This window comes from Corythoichthys intestinalis, chromosome 12, assembly GCF_030265065.1.
Source record: "Corythoichthys intestinalis isolate RoL2023-P3 chromosome 12, ASM3026506v1, whole genome shotgun sequence".
Classification (NCBI taxonomy): domain Eukaryota; kingdom Metazoa; phylum Chordata; class Actinopteri; order Syngnathiformes; family Syngnathidae; genus Corythoichthys; species Corythoichthys intestinalis.
In genome coordinates, this window is record NC_080406.1 from 13,981,284 (window position 1) to 14,007,575 (window position 26,292).

Below are 26,292 nucleotides of genomic sequence, written 5' to 3' on the forward strand. Positions count from 1 at the left end.
GAATCTGACTTCCCACTTTACTCGAGTGCAGCATCAGTTTGCTGAGTTAACTGATGGCCGGCAACATGGTGCAATGTGCATTTAGAGGCTGTGGAAACAAACAGAAGAAATGGGCAAAGGAAAGTTTCCACAAATTTCCTATGAAGGACAAAGAACAATATAAACTGGTTACTTGCTGCTGGCTACGACATAAAAAATCAGTAGTGAAAAAAAAAACGATGTGATATCAATCCGGTCTGCTCCTATGCTGAGCTGCTGGATTGCAAATTTTGCTGTTCATACTGCAATTATTGACATGCAATGGTAAGTTTTAATAACTTATCATGAAAACATAGCCAACACTATTGATTGCATGGGTCATTGATGATTTTCATGTATGCAGACGTTGTTTTTTATTGACATGCTAAGTCAGCCCAATTGACTCGTGCTAGCTTTGCCACTCAGGAGTCCTAAAACTAACAAATAGCTAATAAACTACACGGAATTTGTTGAAATCAACTCTACCCACTAATTAAACTCTTACTAACTCCAAGACTAAACCTGATATCAAAAATTCTGATCTTCCCCTTTTAGACAGTATAACACAGGATTAAAACTTAGTTTCGTAAACACGAGACTCCATAGACCTCATTATAAAGGTCTTGGTCTCAACTCGGTCTTGACTCCCAAATGTCCTGGTTTTATCTTAATGTCAGAATCTGTTATTCCTCAGCTTCAATAATGTGATGATGAATAAAAAACACTTGGTAAAACAACAAAAACCTTGGTACTGCCTTGACCCCCTGTTCTCCTCACACACAAACACATGGCTCGAAGTTAACTGCTTCCGGATTGCCTGAAGCCACTCATAAAACGTCATGGGCAAGGTAATAAAGCATGCAACATTCCCAATCAGGCCAGTGTATAAAAAATATAAGTAAAGAGTTCTTCATAGTTTGAAATTGTGTTCGACCTGCTGAGCAGCCGCTTTTCCAAAGCCGAACTGAAACATGGCGTGGCAAATATTTGCTACCGAATTGATACGAGAGCAAAATTGGCTGCTCAAAATCGTCTCCATCTTAAATCCTGCCAGATTAAAGTTAATCTGAGCATACCCTGTTGCTGACTGAACTAGCAAACGCTCAATTAGGGCTTTTCCCGGCAGCTAGGAGAGCGATGGAGCTCATAGTATATCATAGACGATCACTGTGAAAGATGAGCTCTAATGGAGCCCAGATCGCAGATGATGTGATTCGCATTACGTGTTCATCAAATTACTATCTGCTTATCACAGCGCCGACAATGGCCGTACCTAGTCATTTTGGGGCCCACGGGAAGCACAGTTATAGTGCTATGCAGTACCAGAGGTGGGTAGTAACGCGTTACATTTACTCAGTAACATTTACTTGAGTAACTTTTTAAGAAAAATATACTCCTTAGAGTTGTTTTACAGTGTATCACAAAAGTGAGTACACCCCTCGCATTTCTGCAAATATTTAAGTATATCTTCACGGAACAACACTGACAAAATGACACTTTGACACAATAAAAAGTAGTCTGTGTGCAACTTATATAATAGAGTTCATTTATTTCCCCCTCAAAATAACTCAAAATACAGCCAGTACTATCTAAACCCCTGGCAACAAAAGTGAGTACACCGCATGGGAACTACGTACATCCCTAAATGTCCAAATTGAGTACTGCTAGTCATTTTCCCTCCAAAATGTCATGTGACTCATTACAGGAGTGCTGTCAGCATTGCTGCACAGATTGAAGAGGTGGGTGGTCACTCTGTTAGTGCTCTGACCATACCCCGTACTCTACATCAAATTGGTGTGCATGGCTGTCACCCCAGGAGGAAGCCTCTTCTGAAGACTGTGCACTAGAAAGCCCACAAACAGTTTGCTGAAGACATTTCAACAAAGCACATTTACTGGATTACTGGAACCATGTCATATGGTCTGATGAGACGTAAATTAATTTGTTTGGCTCCGATGGTCTCAAGCATGTGTGGCGGCGACCAGGTGAGGAGTACAAAGATAAGTACTTAAATATCTGCAGAAATGCGAGGGGTGTACTCACTTTTGTGATACACTGTAGTTTTTACATTTACTTGAGTAGATTTGTGAAGAAACACTACTCTTACTCCACTACTTTGGGCTACACTAGTCATTACTTTTTTCCTATTCATTCTACATATTGACTTTACTTTTGCCAGAAATGCCGACAGTGGCTGCCAATGAGACGATGCAACAAGAACCAAAGACTCCATGACACCGGTCAGAAGTAACAATGTTTTTTTCTCCACTAGAGGGCACTCGTGCTCTTTGGATGGGTGATGTCTCATTTTTCTCGTTTGCATTCCATGATTTTGGTGGGTTTTTTTGGCTTAATATGGGCATGTCATAGGTTATCATATAGTATAATAATAACAGATAAGGTTGCGTTGAGGAAAAAAACAGCTTTATTTCTTTTTTAAAAAATCAGACATTGTACGCAGTTACTCACAATGTCACTCATTACTTGAGTATGCTTTTCAACGAATACTTTTTTACTTGTAATTGAGTAAATTTTTGAAAGACCACTTTTACTTATACTTGAGTAATATTATTTAGAGGAAATACTACTCTTACTTGAGTAAAATTTTTGGCTACTCTCCCCAACTTTGTGCCGTACCACATGAACGCTGCTACTGGCATCCAACATGTTAACAAGGCATTAATAAAAGGGATGTCCCGATAGCATATTTTTGCACCCGAGACTGAGTCACCTGATTTTGAAAATCTGCCGATACCGAGTCCAAATCCGATACTGAAAAAAGTTTTTTTTTTTTTTAGATAGGTTTTAAACAAGTTACTGTCCCACTGTGACGCCTTCATAATGTGAATGATTTTTAAACAAGAATAACGTGAAAAATGCTTCATCGAGAGAGTCCACTGAAATTAACTCACGCTTTGACGCTCACGCTTCTGAGAACAGTCTCTCGCTTACACACTGAGTTGCCAAAGCACACTACCGCTAGTGTGTGACAAGCTAAACGATGATTGACACATCTGTATCTTTGATTGTAGAACTACAGTCTTCACTCGCCAGATCAAAGCTACAAACCTGTCAATCATCGTTAACTTTGAGTAGCAAACACCAGCTGCACCGGTGACAAAGAAAGCAGCAGGAGGGAGAGTGAGAGGCTGTACGAGCACAAAGCAGAAAAACTAAAATTTTTTCAATTGAAAACAGGATCCTTTTCACACCATTCCAAACCTCTGAAAAATGGTGCGATTGGCCCGATTTCCGATCACATGATCGGATCGGGACGTCCCTACTGTGAAAGAATATATTTTATTAATGCTTATAAAACACAATTATTAACCTCTGTGAAACTATATTCTTGCATGTGAGACTCTAGTTTCTGTGGACTCTTATCTGATCTTCACTCCTTTTCGTACCAGTTATAGCTAAGTTCCCAAGGTCGTAACTTACGATGTTTTTCTGTGGAAAGTTCCCAAGTTGAGCTGTAATAAGTTTCACTTCTGTTTCACAGTAAGCATCCAGTTTTGAGAAACAACACCACAAAAGGAGAAGCAGTTAGAGCTGACTCACTCTGAACTAACCAATTATCGCGCACCACATACCCAATTTTCTGACCATGTGACTTTATAAAATAAAACGGCTGCGCACGGCTTTGACAGGTGGGAAGACTTTTGCGAGGACTAGCTTCGCATCTGCCATGTGCACGTTAAACCTTGAGACTCGAGTGGTTTCTGACTGCAAATGGTTTAATCCCCGATATGGTGGGAGATTTTTCTCCTTGTGACTGTCATTTGGAATACTGTGGGTGTTTTATTTCCTGACACCTACTTAATAAACAGTTAATCTACAGCAGCGGAAGACTTACTTTGTTACAATTCAATCATATAAAGAAATGTAGTTATAATTCATCAAAACGTTTAAGCCTGAACTAAAGGAAATATCTGCCAATTTGTGCAGAATGCAGCCAGTGCTGTGTTGTTCACACTGCCAAAAGCTTTATTTCTTGTGTCTAGTGAATAATTCTGAAGATACCCACCCACAAAGAGAGTAAGAAAAAAGCATACCCATAGACCTCACCATCAGTTGACAAGACAACTCCCACAGACTTTATGCCACGCCTTCCCGTAGGGGGTCGACCCATAGAGCATTGAGGTGGCTTTCACTATTCACTGTGATAAACTCAAACACATGCTGCGTTCTAACGCCGGATTTAGGTGGAAATAGGACGAAGGTTTTACTGCATGCAAGCAGGCAGGAGTGTCTCAAGAGTGATTTTGTCAAGGATTCAAGGTAATTATAGTTTTCACACCAGGCTTTCACTTTGAAACGTTGTGAATACAATGAAATGAATGGAAAAAATTAGCCTAGCTTAAAATATTTACTTAAAATGAATGATAACTGCACTTTTTTTGCTTTTAACCAAGATTCTAGACTGTTTTACGTTCATATCTATAGAAATTCAGTGATTTAAGCATTTATTTGCAAGAATTTTCAACTTAAAAAACTCTTCGTTTCGTGACGGCGGCCATGTTGGATTAAACAATACCGTAACTTTGGCTTGAAGTAATTGCGTAAAATGAATGATAACTGCCCATTTTTTTGCTTTTAACCAAGAACCTAGACTGTTTTACGTTCATATCTATAGAAATTCTGCGATTTAAGCATTTATTTGCAAGAATTTTCCACTTAAAAAGCTCTGTCGCTGCTCATGGAGACCCATATATGCTTAAGGAGACTCATATATGCCTAAAGGAGGTGCCTGTTTTGGTTTTAGGTCGGCTTTGGTTTTGAAAATATTTGAAGTTTTTGAAAATAGGCCCCCTACGGATCAGCCCTAAGCCCCGTGTCCCGTCAACTGATAGTAAAGTCTATGGCCTACCAGGAAGCAACATTGCTACTGAAACTGAGCGTGAAACAAAACAATTTAAAGGAAGGCAAGAAAAGCAAAATAAAGGAGGCGTGAGCATGCATTGAAGAATGAAAGGTGGTGGTCACCTTGGTCAGCAGGTGTGAAGGCTTCCCTGCTATGTTTCTCAGAATCAGAGAGGTTTCCCTGTCCAGATAGGAGTGCTTGAAGGAGAGACATACACAGACAAGAAATAGTCGGTGAATGAATGTGGCATTTGACTTTAGCAGGTAGCTGTGTGGTGAAGAAGCAGACGGTGAGGAAAGCAAATCTGTGAGGGGGGAATACTGCACCTACACCCTTACATAGATTTGATAATATAGCCTAAACCCTATCATTATGAAGTCTATGACCCTTACATCTAACAACTACTCTTATAATAATGAAAAGCTGCAGGAAACAACATACTGTACATATTTTATCAATTAAACTTTCACGACGAGAAAGCTAATGGGAGCGGGCCAAGATACAGTCGTGAAAAAAATACCCTATGGAAGCCTGTGTGTTTTCCAACATATTTGGTCATATGGATATTTATTATAAATTTTAACAATCTTGAGAGATTCAAGTAATAGAACTAAACAATTAAAAGTGAAAAAAATGATTTAAAAAAAAATAAAAATAAAAAATAAAAGAAACTTTCTGTAAAATGGCATTTTGAACTAGAAACATGCAATTTCTGTTGACAAAAAAAATTAGGACACCCCCACATTCAATCCCACTTAAAATGGCTAAAATCACACACAGGTGTATCACATCAGGTGCACATGATTCGAACATCATTACCCAGTGTTTTGAAGGAGGCTTGCCTTTTTTAAACCTCACATTTAGTTTGGTTGCCCCTGACTGTTGAAGTGAGAGAAAATTCCATGGTGAGATCAAAGGAGCTGTCTGAGGCCTTCAGAAAGAAGATTGTAAATGCTTAGGAGTCTGGTAAGGGATTTCAAAAGATCTTAAAAGAATATAAAATCAGCCATTCCACTGTCCGGAAAATAGTCTGCAAGTGGAGGACATTCAAAACAACTGCCAACATGCCCAGTTCTGGCCGTCCAAGCAAGTTCACCCTGACAGCAGACCGCAACATGCTAAAAAAGTCTCCAAAAACCCTAAAATGTCATCACAGGACCTACAGCAGGTTCTTGCCACTGTTAATGTGAAAGTACATGCCTCTATAATCAGAAAGAGACTTCAGAAGTTTAACCTTCATGGAAGGTGTGCAAGAAGGAAACCTTTGCTCTCCAGGAAGAACATGAAGGCAAGACTGAAGTTTGCCAGAGTGAATGTAGACAAAGACCAGGACTTCTGGATTAATGTTCTCTGGACAGATGAATCTAAAATTGAATTATTTGGACACCAGAACAGAGGACATGTTTGGCGTAAACCCAATACAGCGTTGCAGGAAAATAACCTCATACCAACAGTGAAGCATGGAGGTGGAAGTGTCATGGTTTGGGGATGCTTTGCTAGAGCAGGACCTGGCCAGCTCACCATCATAGAATCTACCATGAATTCAATCGTGTATCAGAGGGTGCTTAAGGAACATGTGAGATCATCTGTGAAAAAATTAAAACTGAAACTGGACCCTGCGACATGGCAATGACCCAAAACATAGCAGTAAATCCACCAAGGACTGGCTGAAAAGTAAGAAATGGAGAGTCCTGGAATGGCCGAGTCAAACCCCAGATTTTAATCCCATTGAGATGCTGTGGGGTGACTTGAAACAGGCTGTACATGCAAGAAACGCCTCAAAGATCTCACAGCTGAAAGTATTCTGCGTTGAGGAGTGGAGCAAACTTTCTTCAGACAGTCGTCAAAGACTGGTAGATGGCTACAAAAAGCGTCTCACCGAAGGTGGGTGTCCTTTTTCCTCAGTTAGAATATGCATTTTTGTTGATATATTTGCTTTAATGAGTGAAACAATGTTCATTTTTGTTGTTTACCTGCAATTAAATCCCCTTCTTTTCCAGAGATAAAGAAAAACAAGATCAGACATTGATATGTGAACATTTCTTAATAAAGAACTGAATATTTAATGGGGTTTCCTAATTTTTTCACATGACTGTACATACTGTACAATTTCAAACAGTGGCACTACTTTGATGTGAAACAATCAAATCTCAATTCAAATTCATTAAGTTATATTACACCTATAATGTAGGTTCGATTGTGGTGTGAGGATGGTCGTGGTGCAGACTAACAACCGCAAATATTAATATTTGGTCTGGACCTGAACCGCAGTCCGCCAGTTAGTAACCTCTGGTATACATAATACAATGACACATTTTCTATTTTTGATCGGCCTCATCTTTCTAAATCTTGTGCGCTTCCATCTCTAGAATTCATTTTATCGAGAGCATTAGCATAGTCTACTAATATTTAGGTCAACCACATACGATTAGGAGAGTGTGTGTGTGCGCTTGTTTTCTACACCAAGGTTACGCTACATATAGTGCAGAGCTTAAACTTTTAACAGCTAAACCATACATTTAATGGAGCGTAAGCATCCTGTCAAGAATTCTCAGAAACATTTCAGTGTTTTAATGGTAGTGACTGACTGATGACATACTTTAGTTATATTTTCCTATGTCCCAACATTCCAGTGAGCAGTCAAATGATTCATTGCTGAAGTTTTTACACTTAAATACAAATTTCAATGCAGATTGATTGATTCAATTCCATAAAAACAAGTACTGCTGGATACTAGACTCTAAACTATGTGTATGAATTTTGCAGAGACATCAAATATAACCTCTTTAAAAATGATCACAGCCTCAGTTTAATCGTCAGCAGACAATATGTGAAAAAACTGGCTCAACGACTTAGAATTTTAGGTCAAATTTGGTTAGTAATGCGGCTGTTTACCTCCGTGCTATTTTGACTCTGGCCACCGCCGTTGGCTGTGTGTGGGGGTAAGGCAGAATGGTTGTCAGAGCTGCCGTCATGGGGAACGTTGTCGAGAGAGTCCATCGAGGAAGCAGAGTTGACAGATGTTCCTGAGGCTGATGTGATTGAGGAGCGTGATGAGTGGATAACAGATCGCACCTACAAGGGATTTCCTCAGCATCATTACTTGGACCCTTATGACATTTTCAATATTAGACAGATACAATATCAATTTTTCATGCTTTTTTATAAATGTTTTCAAAAAAAAGAAAAAATAAAAGTAATGTAATTCCAACTAGAATCTGATAGCCGATAACACCAGCCGATAAAACCATTTTAAAATATAATATAATCAGTTTTTCATTATCGGTTTTGGGCCAATATGCATGTTGCCTTTAAAGTGCCTCTGACACGATAAAAAAAAAATCTTAAACAGCATTATTATGTGAATTAAAAACAAATTTTGAGATGATTCGACTATATCCAACAATTTGGCAAAGTGCAGATGACAAAAAATGAGTCTTAATCTGCTGTTTAGCCCCGCCTGCCATTATAGCACTCTAGAGTCCCCAGCTGGAGGATGACGTCAGCAGAGTAACGATTTCAGCTGATTTAGAATTCAGCCCAATGAGGAAGATTCAAAACGAGGATAATGCGACAGAGGGCAGCAAAATATTGTTTTTAATCTCTCTACTCCCAACATTTTTACAGGATATTCTTTTTATCTAAGTATTTTCCCCAATTTCCCCCTAAACCTTCCGAACGGTATTTTATGCCACCGTAGTCCGGCTTTTGTCATTTCCCTGCCCCGGCTTTGGAGACGGGGGAAAGAGCGTAAACACAACAGGAGGCGTGACAGCTAGGCGACATGCTAACCTGGACTTAGCGGCTCTTCCAAGTCTTTCTTGCCTTTCGAAAACGAAAAATAACACAAAACTACCCAGACTCACATCAGCGATCGGTCAGCCCCCGGCGGCGAGCAAGTTTCGGCTTGCGTTCTGCTGCAGCCCCGGCAGGCAGGCAGTGCTTGTCGCCGGGGACTGAACAATGAAAATAGCGCATTCTCGGTGGACAAAGTGGCCGACGTCAGAGCGGGGGGCTTCTCGGGGCCAAGCCGAGGAAAGCGCTCTGTAGGCAGGCACGCGAAAAGTACCATGGGGGTTGGAAGTCTACACAATCGAAGACCGGAGGTGAGAGCGGGGGGCTGCTCGGGACCAAGCAGAGGAAAGCGCTCTGTAGGCGGGCACTTCTTTATCGGCCGGCGACCCTTCTCGGTGGACAGGGAGTATTGTAGCCCACAAAATGCGAGCCACCTCTTCATTAAAACGTTTTCCATGATCCCAGTATTTGACATAACATAAAACACTGGTCTATAAATTGTCGGACTTGTTTCTCACATTCTTCACGATGAACACGATCTTTTGGTGTAGCAACAAAAGCCAGCAGCACATTGGGATGGCGTGACGCAAAAAATAAACAAATTAATTCGCCTTCTTCCTCAATCCAGACTCTGGCCGCTAGTCACTCATTTTCATGGCGCGGGATTCAAAAACCTGAATAAATATATCGATCGCTTCCACACACATCCAAGCAGTCCATTTCATTCAGGAGCATAAACTACCACGTGGAATATGAAATAAACATGCTTTTTTTGTGTCACAGGCACTTTCAGTGTGAATGTGAAAGCCTTCTGTTTTTGTACAAGGGCTGGTCACAGCTTAGCACAGCAATTATGCTTATTGACCATTAGATGTCTCCAAACTAAGGCTAGGTTCATACCGCAGGTCTTAATGCATAATTCTGATTTTTTGTCGTATGTTTTTTTGGCGCGCCCGTAGAGACTGCCTTTGTCCATTGAGCCTGTTCAAGTATCACGCATGAGCACTAATTTGCAGTCTGAGACGCGCTGAGCAACTGACCCGCATGCGCAGGAACATAAAAACAAAGGACTACACATGACGCACACACACACTCACACAAATACGGACATTTTGCCGTGACTCCCGGCCGTATAAGCAATCTTGGAAAATAGCTCATTTGGAGCAGATAGGAAACCAAGAATTCTCAGGCTTATCCTCAACCCATTTTATTTTTTATGATTGTTGTCAAGCCCGGACCTTCCCCAAAAACCATGTTCAAACTAGGAGCTAACGCTAATTCACAGCAGCAGTGTAGCAGCATAATTGCTGCATGAATTCTGATTTGGGAGACTTGACAGTTCAGACCGCCAACACATTCTGAAAAATGTGGCCCATATCGGATTTATACCACATACGATCGGATTTCAAATGGTCCACTTCTATGCGACTTGTCACGTTCAGACTGTCAAATTACTGCCTCACTCGAGTCAGAAAAACACAAAAAAATCGGATTTGTGCATTAAGACCTGCGGTATGAACCTAGCATAGGATGCTTGGGATTTGTTGTTTGAGCATTGTCATTATTATAACATTCAGTGGGGCATCACAATACACTTAGCCATAATATGTTAAGTCCACGACCGCATATATCGGTATCGGGTTTTAGTAGTTGGACAAAATCCAGGTATCGGTTATCAGTTAAAAAGTCAGTATCTGGCAACTGTAATTCCAACATATACTGTATATTTTCCATTATGTATATACACTCACCGGCCACTTTATTAGGTACACCTGTCCAACTGCTCGTTAACACTTAATTTCTAATCAGCCAATCACATGGCAGCACCTCAGTGCATTTAGGCATGTAGACATGGTTTAAGACAATCTCCTGCACTTCAAACCAAGCATCAGTATGGGTAAGAAAGGTGATTTGAGTGACTTTGAACGTGGCATGGTTGTTGGTGCCAGAAGGGCTGGTCCGAGTATTTCAGAAACTGCTGATCTACTGGGATTTTCACGCACAACCATCTCTAGGGTTTACAGAGAATGGTCCGAAAAAGAAAACATATCCAGTGAGCGGCAGTTCTGTGGGCGGAAATGCCTTGTTGATGCCAGAGGTCAGAGGAGAATGGCCAGACTGGTTCGAGCTGGTAGAAAGGCAACAGTGACTCAAATAACCACCAGTTACAACCAAGGTAGGCAGAAGAGCATCTCTGAACGCACAGTACGTCGAACTTTGAGGCAGATGGGCTACAGCAGCAGAAGACCACGCCGGGTGCCACTCCTTTCAGCTAAGAACAGGAAACTGAGGCTACAATTTGCACAAGCTCATCGAAACTGGACAATAGAAGATTGGAAAAACGTTGCCTGTTCTGATGAGTCTCGATTTCTGCTGCGACATTCGGATGGTAAGGTCAGAATTTGGCGTCAACAACATGAAAGCATGGATCCATCCTGCCTTGTATCAACGGTTCAGGCTGTTGGTGGTGGTGTAATGGTGTGGGGAACATTTTCTTGGCACTCTTTGGGCTCCTTGGTACCAATTGAGCATCGTTGGAACACCACAGCCTATCTGAGTATTGTTGCTGACCATGTTCATCCCTTTATGACCACAATGTACCCAACTTCTGATGGCTACTTTCAGCAGGATAATGCGCCATGTCATAAAGCTGGAATCATCTCAGACTGGTTTCTTGAACATGACAATGAGTTCACTGTACTCAAATGGCCTCCACAGTCACCAGAGCTCAATCCAATAGAGCATCTTTGGGATGTGGTGGAACGGGAGATTCGCATCATGAATGTGCAGCCGACAAATCTGCACCAACTGTGTGATGCCATCCTGTCAGTATGGACCAAACGCTCTGAGGAATGCTTCCAGCACCTTGTTGAATCTATACCACAAAGAATTGAGGCAGTTCTGAAGGCATGGTGTACCGAATAAAGTGGCCGGTGAGTGTATTTCATATGGTACAACTGTAATGCAGAGGAAGAAATCCTTAGCATCAAAGTCAATTTACTTCATGGTCGCTGACTGTGCCAACTGATCCAGTCCGCCGATGTTGCCGCTGACTGGATGCTGGGCGTCGTACTGAGGCAGACGTGGAGGTCGACCCGAGCGAGTGAGAGGAGCTTTGACGGGCAGCTTCATCCATGCTCATTGACGCCTGATGGGAAGGCAGAGAGTTAACGTAGATGTCACACAAGAGGCATCTTTGCATGACTAACACGACTTATTGAATAGTCAATTTTATAATCAAATGGACAAAGAAACTAATCTACTTAATTAGCTTGGCCTCGGTCTTGTATCTGACACCATGGATAAATGTTCCCATGTTCCTAAAAGGTAGCTATTTTGAGATGCGCTGCCTGTATGACGTGCCAGCCACGCTGCGTCGTTGTTCGTAGCTGGACGTGGTTCTTAACTGAGGTTTGATGAGTAAGCCTCAGGGGTTCGGTGAAGGTTACGAACCCTGTTTTGTATGCCGACTAAATTTAGGCAAAGTGGCGTTTTAGACCAGGTTTTGGACTGGTTTACCCTCAATTTACAGGCTTTATTCCATTTCAACTGCTAACCCTCTGTCCAATGGAGGAGAGATCAGTTTGCTCAGTGGAAGGTTGACTGGCACTTGGTATGAGGAAGTATAACAGACCTACAGACAGCTTGAACTACGTAGATTAAAAAAAAAAAAAAAAAAAAACAACAACTAAAAAACATTTACGTCATTTTACACCATGAAAAGAGTATGTGATGCAAGAACGTGACAGTAAAATGAGAATGTAGACATGAAAACAAAAAAAAAAGGAACAGTGTGAAAATAAATGAGTTTCATTTCATTGTCCAACGCCAAATCCTTAAAGGGGAAGTTCAGGATTTTTGGCATCAGGCTTAATCTTTGAGTAAACCGAGGGTTTAATTAGTTGAAGGGAGTTGATTTCAACAAATTCTGTGTAGTTTGTTAGTTATTTGTTAGTTTCAGGGCTCCGGAGTGGCTAAGCTAGCACAAGTCAATTGGGCCATCTTAGAATGCCAACAAAAAAAACAGCATATGCACAAATGTAAATCATTAATGACCAATGCAATCAATAGTGTCGGCTATGTTTTCAGAATAAGGATTAAAACTTACCATTGCATGCCAATAATTGCAGTATGAACAGCAATATTTGTAATCCAGAAGCTCTGCAGAGGAGCAGGGCGGAGTGATATCATATTTTTTTTTACCGCTGATTTTTAATGTCATAGCCAGCAGTAAGTAAGCAAGCAGTTTATATTGTTCCTCGTTCTTCTTTATAGGGAATTAGTGGAAACTTTCCTTTGCCCATTTCTTTTATCTATTTCCACAGCCTGTGAATGCACATTTCGCCATGTTGCCGGCCGTCAGGTAACTCAGCAGACTGATGCCGCATTCGAGGAAGGTGGGAGTTTCCAACCTTCGATCTGGAAAAAATATAATTGGAATGCCTCTACTATTTGATTGCTTACGAGAAGGCAGGTTTGCTGGAGGTCAAAATGTTTTTTGATGGCCAAAATCAAATTTAAAAAAAACTTGTCGCGATCAGCCATCTTTGCTGTTTAAATTGGCTTGGAACGCTTTGAGGTCGCAACTGGTACCCTTCGAGTGGGATAAGTCCGACTTCCCACCTTTCTCGAATGCAGCGTGAGCATGAGTGGCCGAAGCACTCCTCTCTATTGTGGTCTTATTACACATCTAAAAAAATAGTCCTGCAGAATGAAATGAATTACGGCAGTTTTGTGTGACATTGTTTCGGCCGCATAGGTGTTTTGGAATAATGATCTGTGTTTTGAATTCATTTGAATATGTTGAATCTGTTCGTAGATCTGTATTGTTTTTTTATTGGCATGCTAGGAAGGTGCCATTGGCTCGCGCTAGCTTAGCCACTCCAACCAACAAATAACTTGCAAACTGCACGGAATTTGTTGAAATTAACTCGACCTACTAATTAAACCCCTGTTAACTCGAAGATTAAGACTAATGTAAAAAAAATCTGAACTACCGCTTTAATAGCTCTTTTTCACACTTTCAACTTTCTTTTCCTCACAACATGACCACAAACCTTCTCGAGCTGGGCTGTGATGTCATCCAAGCTGAAGTTAGATGCCAGTCCTGGCCTTCCTTGTTGCCCTGTGGCAATTCGGATGGTGCCGGCCGGTGAGGCTCTAGTGCTGCTGCTGCTACTACTTGCTCCGCTGCTGCCACCACCACCATTACCCCTGCTACTGTCGCCGCTTCCCCCTGCTGATTGCTGCCTGCCGCTGGGCCCAGCTGGAGGCTTCTGACGGACCTAGATTGAAAGTGTGAAGAAGGATAGAAGATTACAAACTCTAGTGAGGGTATCTTATTTTTGTAGTGCAGTGGCCGGGGGTTTATTTACTTGATTTCAGGCTATCTGGCTGAAAAAATGTGTTCATAGAAACTGACATTCTGGAATAATATACAATATTACTAGTAGACATGTGCTGATTACCAGTTTGAAGGTATACCGTGGTATGAAAACGTCAAGGTTTCAAAACCGCAAAAATTTTCCGTCATACCGTCCCTAAGGTATTTTTTATGTCCCAAAAATGCATGGAGAAATCCCTCGCTTGCAGCTGCAAGGCTCGACCCTCCCCCACCGGTTGTTGCTCAGTGTCAGTGAGACAACTGAGCTACATGATCGCTGGAGGAGGTGAAACTCCTGAACTTTTTCGAATTCATGCTAAATTAAAGGTTAGCAAACACTATCGTGAATGTTTCCCACCAGCTATGAGAGTTAACCCCAGCATGTTTAGTGTGTCTAGCGATGGTAAAACGTGTTGTTGTTTTTTCTCTCTGGCAACTGTCTGCGTTGAGAAAGAGAGTGTGCGTAAGAAATAAACATGATACGAGTCATACACACGTGCTTTTTATGAAAAATAATTCAATTATTTTTCTTATGTAATAATGTTGAGCTGTGGCTGTGGGTTTAGGCTCACCAAAAGGAAACATTTATTTTAATTTTCTTGAGAATATTTTGTTTTGTTTTTCTTATTTATTTTGAATTAACATTATACTTATGTTCCAGTTTCCTAATATGTTTTAAAAAATAAAAATCCTGTTCAATGGAAACGTTTTTTTTTTAAACCCAGATATCTCAAATGAAAGGTACTAAGCATTAGTAAACAACACAAACAATAAATGTACCTTAGTGTCAGTGAGTCCTAGACGTGCCATGCTACTGTTCTGTTTGGGGTTGACGGTGCTGAGCTCCTGCTCAATGGAGCTGAGGTCCGCCATAAGGGCATCGAGATCGACATTTTCCCCCTGATTTAATGCCTCTGCAACGAAATGGAAAAGCACCTGAGTAAGAAGGTATTAATGACCATCTTAACACGTGTGTTGAGTCTAACCGTTGATGTTGTAGATGGAGAATCTGTAGGAAAAGTTTGCCATGTTGGTCTCCTGTCTGAGGGGCGCCTTCCGTTGAGGGGGGCGCTCGGGGCGACCATCATCCAAACTCTGAATAGTGGAAAAACACCAGGAAATGTGCATCATGTATAAATCAGAATCTGTTATCTTAGCATGTGTACCTGTGTGAGTTTGTCCAGTTCTCCCAGCCAGGCTCCAAACATTTTATCTAGATCCTGATCTTCCTTATCACTGTCCTCTTCTTCCTCCCCCTCTCTTACCTCCAACTCCTCATCAGATAGCTGGTCCATCTGAGAAGAAAAGTGAAACACATCACCATCCTGTTTTGCAATAGCTTGGAGATGGTCAAGTTGAATCCAACGGACCCCACTTACGCGATTTCGACTCTATGATGCCTGCATCTCGTCGTTTTTATTTATTTATTTATTTATTATTATTTTTTAAATGTTCACTTTTGTTTTGTGATGCATGTTTTTATTTTGGCGCAGGAGGCGTAGAACACGAAGCGAACGCATGTACAGACGCGCCCACCCACCCCACACAAAGAGCAGCCGAGCGGCAGAGGTGACAGCCTGCACGCACATTTGTTGCTTGTGAAGCATCAAGAAGCGACGACTGTATATAACACCTTTTGTACTGTTCATTGCGTGTTTTCAATTGTGGTCGAATAATTAGGGCGAGTTTATGTAATTGTTTTTGATGCTGTGCGGACGCTAACTGATACATGCTAATCAGTGTTGTTTTCGTCAACGATGACTATAACAAAAATATTTCGTCAATGAACTTTTTTTCATGACGGTGACGAGACGATAACGAGCTAAAAACCTGCTTTGGGAAACTAAAACATAACGAAACTAATGCCAGTTTTTGTCTGACGAGACGAAAATGTGCCATTGTTTTTGTCACATGTTCACAATGTTTGACATTTTATGTGTAGTTAGCCTGCATCGTAGCAGTGTCTGGTTGTGTCACTCATTTGAAGTGCCAGTGTCCTTTGCAGTCTTACCATTGCTTGTTTTGAGACACATGCGGTAAGATTAATTTTAATATCTTGGTAAGAGAGAATATGCAATGTTGCTTTAGCCTTTAAAGGGTGGGTGTGCTGAGTGATAATGACACACTAAATGTAACTCGTAGCATTAGCATAGCATTCGCGATAGCATTAGGCTAATGCTCTTAAACTCTCAGACAACTTTTTTTTTTTAGATACAGTTCATGGCGTCCATGTGGGTATAATTCATTGAAAATATTCTATTGTTTTTGCTGCTGAGTGTGTATTATCACCAAATTGGTGTTGTCCTTGTAGACGCTACAATATGTGCTCGTCTGTCAGTGTTCATCCAGGACCTACAGTTGTGGTCATAAGTTTACATAGACTTGTGAAGAACATAATGTCATGCCTCTCTTGAGTTTCCAGTTATTTCTACAACTCTGATTTTTCTCTGATAGAGTGATTGGAATAGATACTTCTTTGTCACAAAAAACATTCATGAAGTTTGGTTCTTTTATGACTTTATTATGGGTGAACAGAAAAAAGTGATCAAATCTGCTGGGTCAAAAATATACATACAGCAGCGCTAATATTTGGTAACATGTCCCTTGGCCATTTTCACTTCAATTAGGCGCTTTTTTAGTAGCCATCCACGAGCTTCTGGCAAGCTTCTGGTTGAATCTTTGACCACTCCTCTTGACAGAATTGGTGCAGTTCAGTTAAATTTGATGGCTTTCTGACATGGACTTGTTTCTTCAGCATTGTCCACAAGTAAGTCAGGACTTTGGGAAGGCCATTCAAAAACCTTAATTCTAGCCTGATTTAGCCATACCATTACCACTTTTGATGTGTGTTTGGGGTCATTGTCCTGTTGGAACACCCAACTGCGCCCAAGACCCAATCTTCGGGCTGATGACGTTAGGTTATCTTGAAGAATTTGAAGGTAATCCTCCTTCTTCATTATCCCATTTACTCTCTGTAAAGCACCAGTTCCATTGGCAGCAAAACAGCCCCACAGCATAATACTACCACCACCGTGCTTGATGGTAGGCATGGTGTACTTGGGGTTAAAGGCCTCACCTTTTCTCCTCCAAACATATTGCTGGGCATTGTGGCCAAACAGCTCAATTTTTGTTTCGTCTGACCACAGAACTTTCCTCCAGAAGGTCTTATCTTTGTCCATGTGATCAGCAGCAAACTTCAGTCGAGCCTTAAGGTGCCGCTTTTGGAGCAAGGGCTTCCTTCTTATACGGCAGCCTCTCAGTCCATGGAGATGCAAAACACACTTGACTGTGGACACTGACACCTGTGTTCCAGCAGCTTCTAATTCTTGGCAGATCTGCTTTTTGGTGATTCTCGGTTGAATCTTCACCCTCCTGACCAATTTTCTCTCAGCAGCAGGTGATAGCTTGCATTTTCTTCCTGATCGTGGCAGTGACAAAACAGTGCCATGCACTTTATACTTACAAACAATTGTTTGCACTATTGCTCTTGGGACCTGCAGCTGCTTTGAAATGGCTCCAAGTGACTTTCCTGACTTGTTCAAGTCAATGATTGTTCAAGTCAATAATCACTCACAAGAAATTGGTAATTCGTGTTGCTGTATGTATATTTTTGACCCAGCAGATTTGATCACTTTTTCTGTTAACCCATAATAAAGTCATAAAAGAACCAAACTTCATGAATGTTTTTTGTGACAAAGAAGTATCTGTTCCAATCACTCTATCGGAGAAAAATCAAAGTTGTAGAAATAACTGGAAACTCGAGAGCCATGACATTATGTTCTTCACAAGTGTATGTAAACTTTTGACCACAACTGTATATCTATTTATTTATTTTTGGAGGATTTTTTTTTAAAATTTCACAGACGAAAACATTTTTAGCAAAATTCGACTAAGAATAGTCAAAATTAGTCGAGTTTTCGTCAACAAAACTTAACGAAGACAACACATTCTGAGAGGACTAAAATATGACTAAGATGAATAAGTACTATCATCCAAAAGACGAAGACTAAAACAAAAATTAAAAGGACTGCCAAAAACAACACTAATGCTAATCATTTGTTACTGCTGTATCAGAAGCTACTTGTAAACCAAAATTGAATTGCTGTTATTGAAGATGAGACTAATTTTATTTTATTTTAGTTTCATTCAGCATGTATTGATGTCATGAGCATCTGAATAAAGTCAGCAAACCACACGCACGTCTGACATCTTCATATCAGAGGTTAGCTCACTGTCTAGCTAGGACTTAGCTCCAATGTCTTTGCGAGGACAGTACAGTGACGTATTATACATGTTTTTGGATAGGTTATTTTTTTATTTAGAGGGTGTTTGAGGTATTTAAAGGGTTAATTCCGATTTACGCGGAAATCCGGGTTACATCGCCAGTGCAGGAACGGAACCCATTCGTAAACCGGGTACTACCTGAATAACATTTGACGTAAATGCATGACAGGTAATTTATGGCATAAATGGGACTTCCACTGACAATGGATTGAGCTCAGAATTCAGTAGGATTACAGACAACTTGGAGATGGGTTGTTGACAAGTCAAAATATTTTTTAACAAAATAATATAGATGTAAAAGCATATATAAACATTTTAGAACAATTGAATTGATGCCTAGCAAAATAACAGCCGTCAGCCACAAGGGCGTAGGTTTGGTCTCAACATTGGTAGGGACGATATAACAGCATAAGCTGCATGTACACTTTTTGCTGGGGCTGGGACAAGACCAAACAGATTGGGTGAATGGGGGCCAGGGCTACATTTCTAATGTATATAAACCTAATTAATATATAGGCTAAATGGTCAAAGCAAAATACATCTTTATTGACTCATACTAACTTTCATACGTATGTAGTGGTTCAGGTGACACACTGTTTGATTCAAACCTCTGTTTTCAAAAACTACTAAAGAAGCAGTTTGAAAACCTTCAGAATAAATGTCTGAATTTAATTAACAAATTTATATTTCAATATTTGAACATAACTCAAATTATATTAAATCACACACAATAAATACAAACTTGTTAATCATCTCTTAACTATCAAGGAATGCAAAATATAAACGTGTCTTCAGACCACTCAACATTGTCGAAAAATTAATATAACATATATATATGTGTAAATATATCAATTAAATATTAAAAAGAAAAAAAAAAAGAAAAAACTTTTAGTCAGGGAATAACAAAATAAATAAAAATTCAGCCCTCATTCAGGTAAAACACTAATGCCAAACTCAAAATGAAAGCTCCTTTGGGCTGCTTTAAAACCAAATAAAAAGGAAAATTGGGGAGGAAGGGATAAACCTTTGTTAACCACATTTCTCACAGTTTGATTAATGTTAATAGTAGAAAACACATACAGGAGGACAATTCCCTCTAAGCATCTTCCTACTCAAGTTTTGCAGGTTAGCGAATTCACACAGTTTAATGCTATGGTAACGCTGATACAGGTCGGACTTACAGTAGGAAAATTAGTGGTGTGTTCCCCACCACCACAACATTGACATCTTTTTACATCACTTACAGTGGCTGCAACTGCTGTTGGCCGGAGAAAAAAAAAAAACCCTTCTAATATCCCTTCTCTTCGAACGGGGCAGAGGAGGCGGCATGGGGCTGGGGCTGTGAGTGTGTGTGTGTGTTGGGGTCAAGTCATCAGCCAATAAAACGTGCATTTGAGGGGAAAAATGGACCGGCACGCTCAGCTGTGAAAAGGGGTAAATGTAGGTCTGAACATAATGAAAATAATTCACTTAATAATGGAAGGGTCAATATAACTGAAGTCATTAAAAGTTGGACAATTACAGCATCCTAAAAAGTTGGTAGTGTTGTGTCCCTACCATCCCTATGCAAACCCACGCCCTTGGTCAGTCATCCATTTTCTGTCCTGCTTATTTTCTGTAGGGTTGTGGATGTGTTGGAGCCTACCCCAGCTGACTTTGGACAGGAATATTTTTGTGATATGGGAGGAAACTCTAGTCCCCAGAAAAAATAACAAACAGGCACACCACAGGGAAAATATAAAAAATCCACACAAGAAGGCCGAAAACTGGATTTGACCATTGACCTGAATTGTGAAGCAGATGACTTGACCATTCGTGTCATCCATATTAAGAGATTAACATGAAATTTAAAATTTTCAAAGAACATTGTAGGAACACCTTAAATTGTACAAAATAGAAAAAAACAACAATTAATTAATTGGGGTTATTGACAAAGTTTTTATCTTCAAAGATGTAATTGGACCAGCAGATGAATAATAAATGTTTGAAAAAAAAAACACACGTGTTATATGATAATTTGGTGCCTACTTAAAAGAATTATTACTTCATCATTATTTAAAAAAAAAAAAAAAAAAAAAAAAATCCACATTTAGAAGCTGAAAACAGTACCCTCAGAAGCTTCTTTAAATGGGTTACTGAAATTTAACAAGCAAAAGGGTATAATGCCATAGAAACCAGGAGCTGACGGCGCCACCAAGTGGCTATGAGCATGTACTATATACTGTATAGTACATTCTCAAGTTCCCACCTCACGCCATCTTTATTGTAACTTCATTGATAAACAATTAACCATATGATTGATTTAAAATAAAAAGAAATCAAGCATATGTAAAGCTGAGACATTTATTTAAGCATTGCTATATTCTGCCTTTGGCATGATCTCTGCAAAAGTTTCCACTCTGTCTCCACCTGATCTCCACCCAGGCAGGCACCGACCCCAGCATAAAGAGCTATTTTTGGGCTATTGCTTTGTTGTCGCCCCTCTCTGCTGGGGGTGAATGGAGCCAACATACACACAAGATTAGAGAGAAGGATCGCTCTGGGCCACAAACAAATACATAAGAGAACACACGCACGCAGGCGAGGAGTGCGGTGCTACAATTAGATCCTGGTGAATTGGCTGCTCTGTCATTTTAGAGGCCGGAGCATAAACCCGCCCTGTGTGAGCTTGTGCTACGACAGGAACTCCCCCAGCTGCACTCTTGAATGGCAATTTACTGTTTGCACAATGGTGGCCTTTCAAGGTAAATACAAAAACAATCAAAACCTGAGCTTTAAATTTACGTCAGTATAAAACTGTAATAAGAAAAACATATTAATTAAATTAAATAAGCATTTGATGTGATTTATAATAGAAATTCCTTCAAATTACTATATACTTTCAGCATTTTCAAATATTTAGACACTTTTACATAAACATAATCGAATCATTAGTGAAGCACATGTTCCTCTGAGTTTATTGTATTATTTTAAAATGTTTTCTAACTTTGCATAGTTTAATAGAGTCTTAGAATAATGAAAACTATTCTTTTTAGGTTAAGTTGCTCTGAAGAGGGATGTTTAGCCTTCCCTGCTTAAAGGTGCTGTATGGAGTTTGTAACTTTTTCACTTGCGACTGCGCATAACAGCAGTCTATGTTAAGCTCGTGCATGGCGCGCAAGCTTGTCGCTCATCAAATCAGTACCAGAAATGTAAAAACAGCAAATGTGATTGTTTAATGTTGATAGCATGTCTTAAGTGGGTTAGAAAAGTGTTTTTCCCAAGCAGCGACTAAGTGGAGGCTCAGTGAAACAGCGCTGCTACCACGGGGTTGTCCGTGGACGTGCACAGGTACTTCTTCGCCCTGCATGTTCGACCCAAAGTCTCTCTAATGAAGGGAAGAAAAAATGGATTTTTGGGGCATTCTCAGTTAAAATGTCAGGGATCTGTGTACTCATCAGGGCATTTATGGAACATACATGGAGCAGAAAACGATTTTAAATTTACACTAAAATTTCCGTATAGTATGAAAAAGTATCTGAACCTTTTGGAATTTCTCACATTTCTGCATAAAATCTCCATCAAATGTGATATGATCTTTGTCAAAATCACACAGATGAAAAAAACTGTTTGTTTGAACTAAAACCACCCAAATATTTATAGGTAATTTCATTTGGCAATATAGTAAAGGTGATTCATTTGCAAAATATTTTGTGGACTGATGAAACCAAAGTTGAATTGTTTGGGAGTAACACACAACGTCATGTGTGGAGGAAAAATGGAACAGCTCACCAACATCAACACCTTATCCCCACCGTAAAGCATGGGAGAGGGAGAATCGTGATTTGGGGCCGTTTTACCGCCTCAGGCCCTGGACAACTTGAAACTATTAAAGGAAGAATTAATTCAAAAGTTCATCAGGATGTTTTGCAGGAAAACCTAAGGCCGTCTGTCAGACAGTTGAAGCTAAAAGGAGGATGGATGCTGCAACAAGACAATGATCCAAAACGCAGAAGTAAATCAACTTCAGAATGGTTTAAGGAGAACAAAATACACATACTGGAGTGGCCAAGTCAGGCTGTGGCACGACCTAAAGACAGCGATTCATGCCAGACATCCCAGGAATCTGATTGAACTACAGCGGTTTTGTAGAGAAGAATGGGCAATGATTAGTCCAATGATTAGTATGTGTCAGACAAATCTGCAGCTACAGGAAGCATCTGGTTGAAGTTCTTGCTGCCGGGGGGGGCAAAATATTAAATGTGATGGTTCACTAACTTTTTTCCCCCCTTCAGTCATCGTTTGCACACTATCCTCATTAAAATATGAAAAGCTATAAATGTTTAGGTGGTTTTAGTTCAAGCACTTTTTTCATCTGTGTGATTTTGACAAAGATCAGATCACATTTGATGGCGATTTTATGCAGAAATGTGAGAAATTCCAAAAGGTTCAGATACCTTTTCATACCACTATACTTTTAAGCTGCTAGCCCCATGACCTGACCTCGAATAAAGCGTAGAAGATGGATAAATGGACCGATACACAGTACTTTTGAGGAAAAACCGCCTCTGTCATGCAGAGGCACATCTTTAGGATACCATACATGTATGTCATACCCCTACAGTTGTGCAGCAGCTAATTATTTTGCAGTGGGGCCTTAAACATCTTTATTATGCATAGGGTATCTACACTGACTGTGCACTGGACTGAGGAGGTGGCACTTCTATCAGGAATAGTGCACATATTCAGTATATATCCAAAGAAAAACACACCAGTAGGCTACAACAAATTAAACCTGGAGGACACAGATGTGGAAGACATCAGATGGCCTACTGCTGTTTAGCCGCACATTGACTACCAAGCCAGCCAAACAAAAAAACGACAATTTCTGTCAAACAGAGCTGAAACAGCAAGTCATCTTAAAGACCTATACATGTGTGCGTGTGCAAAGTAAACAGTAATTACTTTGCTACAGAAGCCACACTCCTCCTGTCTGACAAACTGAAACCATACAATCTTCCGTCCACCCTTATTTCCAAAACCTCTCCTTTTTTCAACAACCCAGCAGATTCCTTTTCCAAAAATTTAATGTCTGAACATCTTATTTTAAAGGGAGCCACGGACAGAAAGACTTGTAGTTCTTAAAAGATAAATGTTAGTATGAGTTATAATAATTTGATGTTCGATCCCCTCTTAATGTTTTCGTTTTTATAAAATTTGAAAAATTAGTTTAACTAGTAGGTCGCCATTGTTGTTAACGACGCAATGCACTCTGGGCTCTCTACTCTACAGTGTCACTCGTTAGCTACAGTGGTATGAAAAAGTATCTGAACCTCTTAGAATTTCTCACATTTCTGCATAAAATCACCATCAAATGTGATCTGATCTTTGTCAAAATCACACAGATGTAAAAACAGTGTCTGCTTTAACTAAAACCACCCAAACATTTATAGGTTTTCATATTTTAATGGGGATAGCATGCAAACAATGACAGAAGGGAGGGTGGGGGACAAGTAAGTGAACCCTCTGCCTAAGGAGACTTAAAGAGCAATTGAAAACAACTTTTACCAAACAATGTAATTCCCCAATTTAAGTCCCCAATCACTGATGAGTGGTTTAAAGCTGCCCGGCCCACTATTAAACACACACCTGGTAAGAATTGTCGTGATGAGAAACAATGTCTGATGTGCATCATGGCTCGGTCAAAAGAGCTGCCTGAAGACCTGCGATAAAGGATTGTTGATTTGTACAAAGCTGGGAAAGGATACAAAACCATCTATAAAAGTCTGGATGTTTATCAATCGACAGTCAGAGAAGTGTCTACAAATGGAGAGAGTTTGGCACTGTTGCTTCTCTCCCAAGGAGTGGCAGTCTACCATGGATGATGCCAAGTGTTCAGCGCAGAATACTCAGAGAGGTTAAAAAAAAAAAAAATCTGAGTGTCTGCTAAAGACTTACAGAAATCATTGGCACAGTCCAATATCTCTGTGTACACATCAACTACATGTAAAACTATGGCCAAGTTCATGGGAGGACTCCACGGAGGAAACCACTGCTCTCTGAAAAAAATACATTGTTGCTCGTTTAATGTTCGCAAAAAGGTACTTGGACACTCCATGGAAGTTTTGGCAAAATATTTTGTGGGAAATTGAAAAATTGGTTCAGCAAAATATTGACCAATTTCCTCCTTTAGATGTCCTATTTTATTATTCAAATACTTGAAATGTTCCAGGAGCCAAAAAGGCATTACAATTACTACTTAAATACTACCCTTACATCTTATTTTGATTAAAGAAATGCACTAAAAACATATTTCCCAGGATTTGAACCAAATTTAAATCACGCACGCTTGTGCCACTTCACACCATAACGGGCCCTAAGTAGCACTAACACCCAGGCTGTATCTTTGACATTTCACGTGGAGCCGAATAAAGACATTGACAGCAGCTGTTGTGTAGCATAAGTAACCTGACAGATGCTCATACAATGTTTCAGGATATATTTTTAGGCTAGAGAGCAGGCAGGACGCCAACAACATCTGTAGAAGCCAGTATCTGGACCAGCAGCACAAGACAGCCTGATGGTGCCACACAACATAACCAGAGAAAGAAAAAAAACAGAGTCCCTTCAGAATACTTAACACGGTCTGTTCCCGCTGCTCTATGTCAGGCCATCGTGACGCATGTCATATTTTTAGTTTTGCTGGGTGGGATTTCTGGAGTGCAGCCCTAATTCAAATATAGAAAACAATCAAGGGACACTTGAAATTGATGCAAACCTGAGAGTAACCTTTAATAAAAGCACGTGGCCCCTATTAATGAGACAAGAGAAGAAGTGAATAGTAGTTTTACATCATTATCTTAAATGCAGTGATGTGGTACGTACTTTATATTTTAACTAGAACCGAAACAATTACTCTAATAATTCGAGTAACTCGATTTTAAAAATTGATCCGAGGAATCTTATTCGCCTCGAGGAATTGTTTAATTTTGCCAGCTCGAAGCATGGCGTTTTTCCCGGACTACTTTTAACTCATTCACTCCAAGCCATTTTCACCGGAGCAAGGCCCTTTGCTCCCGGCCGTTTTACTGGATTTTGACTGATTTTGCAAGGCCCACAGAAAATTCTGTTCTATTTCTATATAAACATCGAACCCACCAAAAGAAAGATTAGACTCTCCTCTTTCAGCAGAAAAAAAAGTTAGTTCATATCTTTTTCCATTCTTTAGAAATCAGCATTAGAAAATAGCTTGGTCTGAGCAATTTTCCAATTTCTGATGAATAAACAGAGAAATTGAGCTTTTTGTGAAAGCATACCTTTCAAACATAAATGACTTATACACAGCTATTTTGTTGCTTTAGTTGCATCCCAACCATCTGAATAATGTTTTATCCGATTACTCAACGGAATTTTCACTAGAATACTCGATTACTAAAATATTCAATAGGTGCAGCCCTAATTTTAACGGCCAGTGTTAGTGAGCTCTGACACTACAAGTATGTCATACTGTGCCTATGTGAGTTTTAAGGACTATTTAGGCCAGCTGTGTCCAAACTTTTTTCAAAGGGGGCCAGATTTGACGTGGTAAAAATGTGGGGGGCCGACCTTGGCTGACGTCCTTTACGTAGAACAATATATAAAATTTAGCAAGCCATTCAGTGTGTCACATTTGCTTTATTATTTTTTAATGAATAATTTCAACAATCTCGCAACTAGCCTTTGCGGCGTTCTCTTTCGACTCTCGGGCTCTTGCGAAATACTACTGCTGTGAAATTAAACTAGCTTCAGGTTGCTTCAATTTCTCGCTGCGTATCTTCCCTGTAATCTTGTCGTACATGTCAGCGTGTCTTGTTTGGTAATAACGCCTTACATTGAAATCTTTAAAAACAGCGACTGTCTCTTTGCAAATGAGGCAAGACACAGTTGTTGCATATTTTCGTGAAGAAAAATAGTCCAATTTCCACCTATC

General features: G+C 40.1%; 1 protein-coding gene across 2 annotated transcripts in view; it reads right to left on the reverse strand.

Moving 5' to 3' along the window:
* raph1a (Ras association (RalGDS/AF-6) and pleckstrin homology domains 1a) overlaps positions 1-26,292 on the reverse strand; it is a 117,913-nt gene that overhangs the window by 52,327 nt on the left and 39,294 nt on the right. Inside the window, exons 3-9 of one of the 2 annotated variants that reach the window (XM_057851638.1) lie at positions 15,227-15,355; positions 15,047-15,155; positions 14,841-14,974; positions 13,735-13,962; positions 11,679-11,825; positions 7,778-7,957; positions 5,005-5,079 (exon numbers count right to left, since the gene is read on the reverse strand). In XM_057851638.1, coding sequence (XP_057707621.1) covers positions 5,005-5,079; positions 7,778-7,957; positions 11,679-11,825; positions 13,735-13,962; positions 14,841-14,974; positions 15,047-15,155; positions 15,227-15,355 — 1,002 coding nt within the window. The remainder of the gene's footprint in view (positions 1-5,004; positions 5,080-7,777; positions 7,958-11,678; positions 11,826-13,734; positions 13,963-14,840; positions 14,975-15,046; positions 15,156-15,226; positions 15,356-26,292) is intronic. The other variant, XM_057851639.1, reaches the window with a different exon arrangement.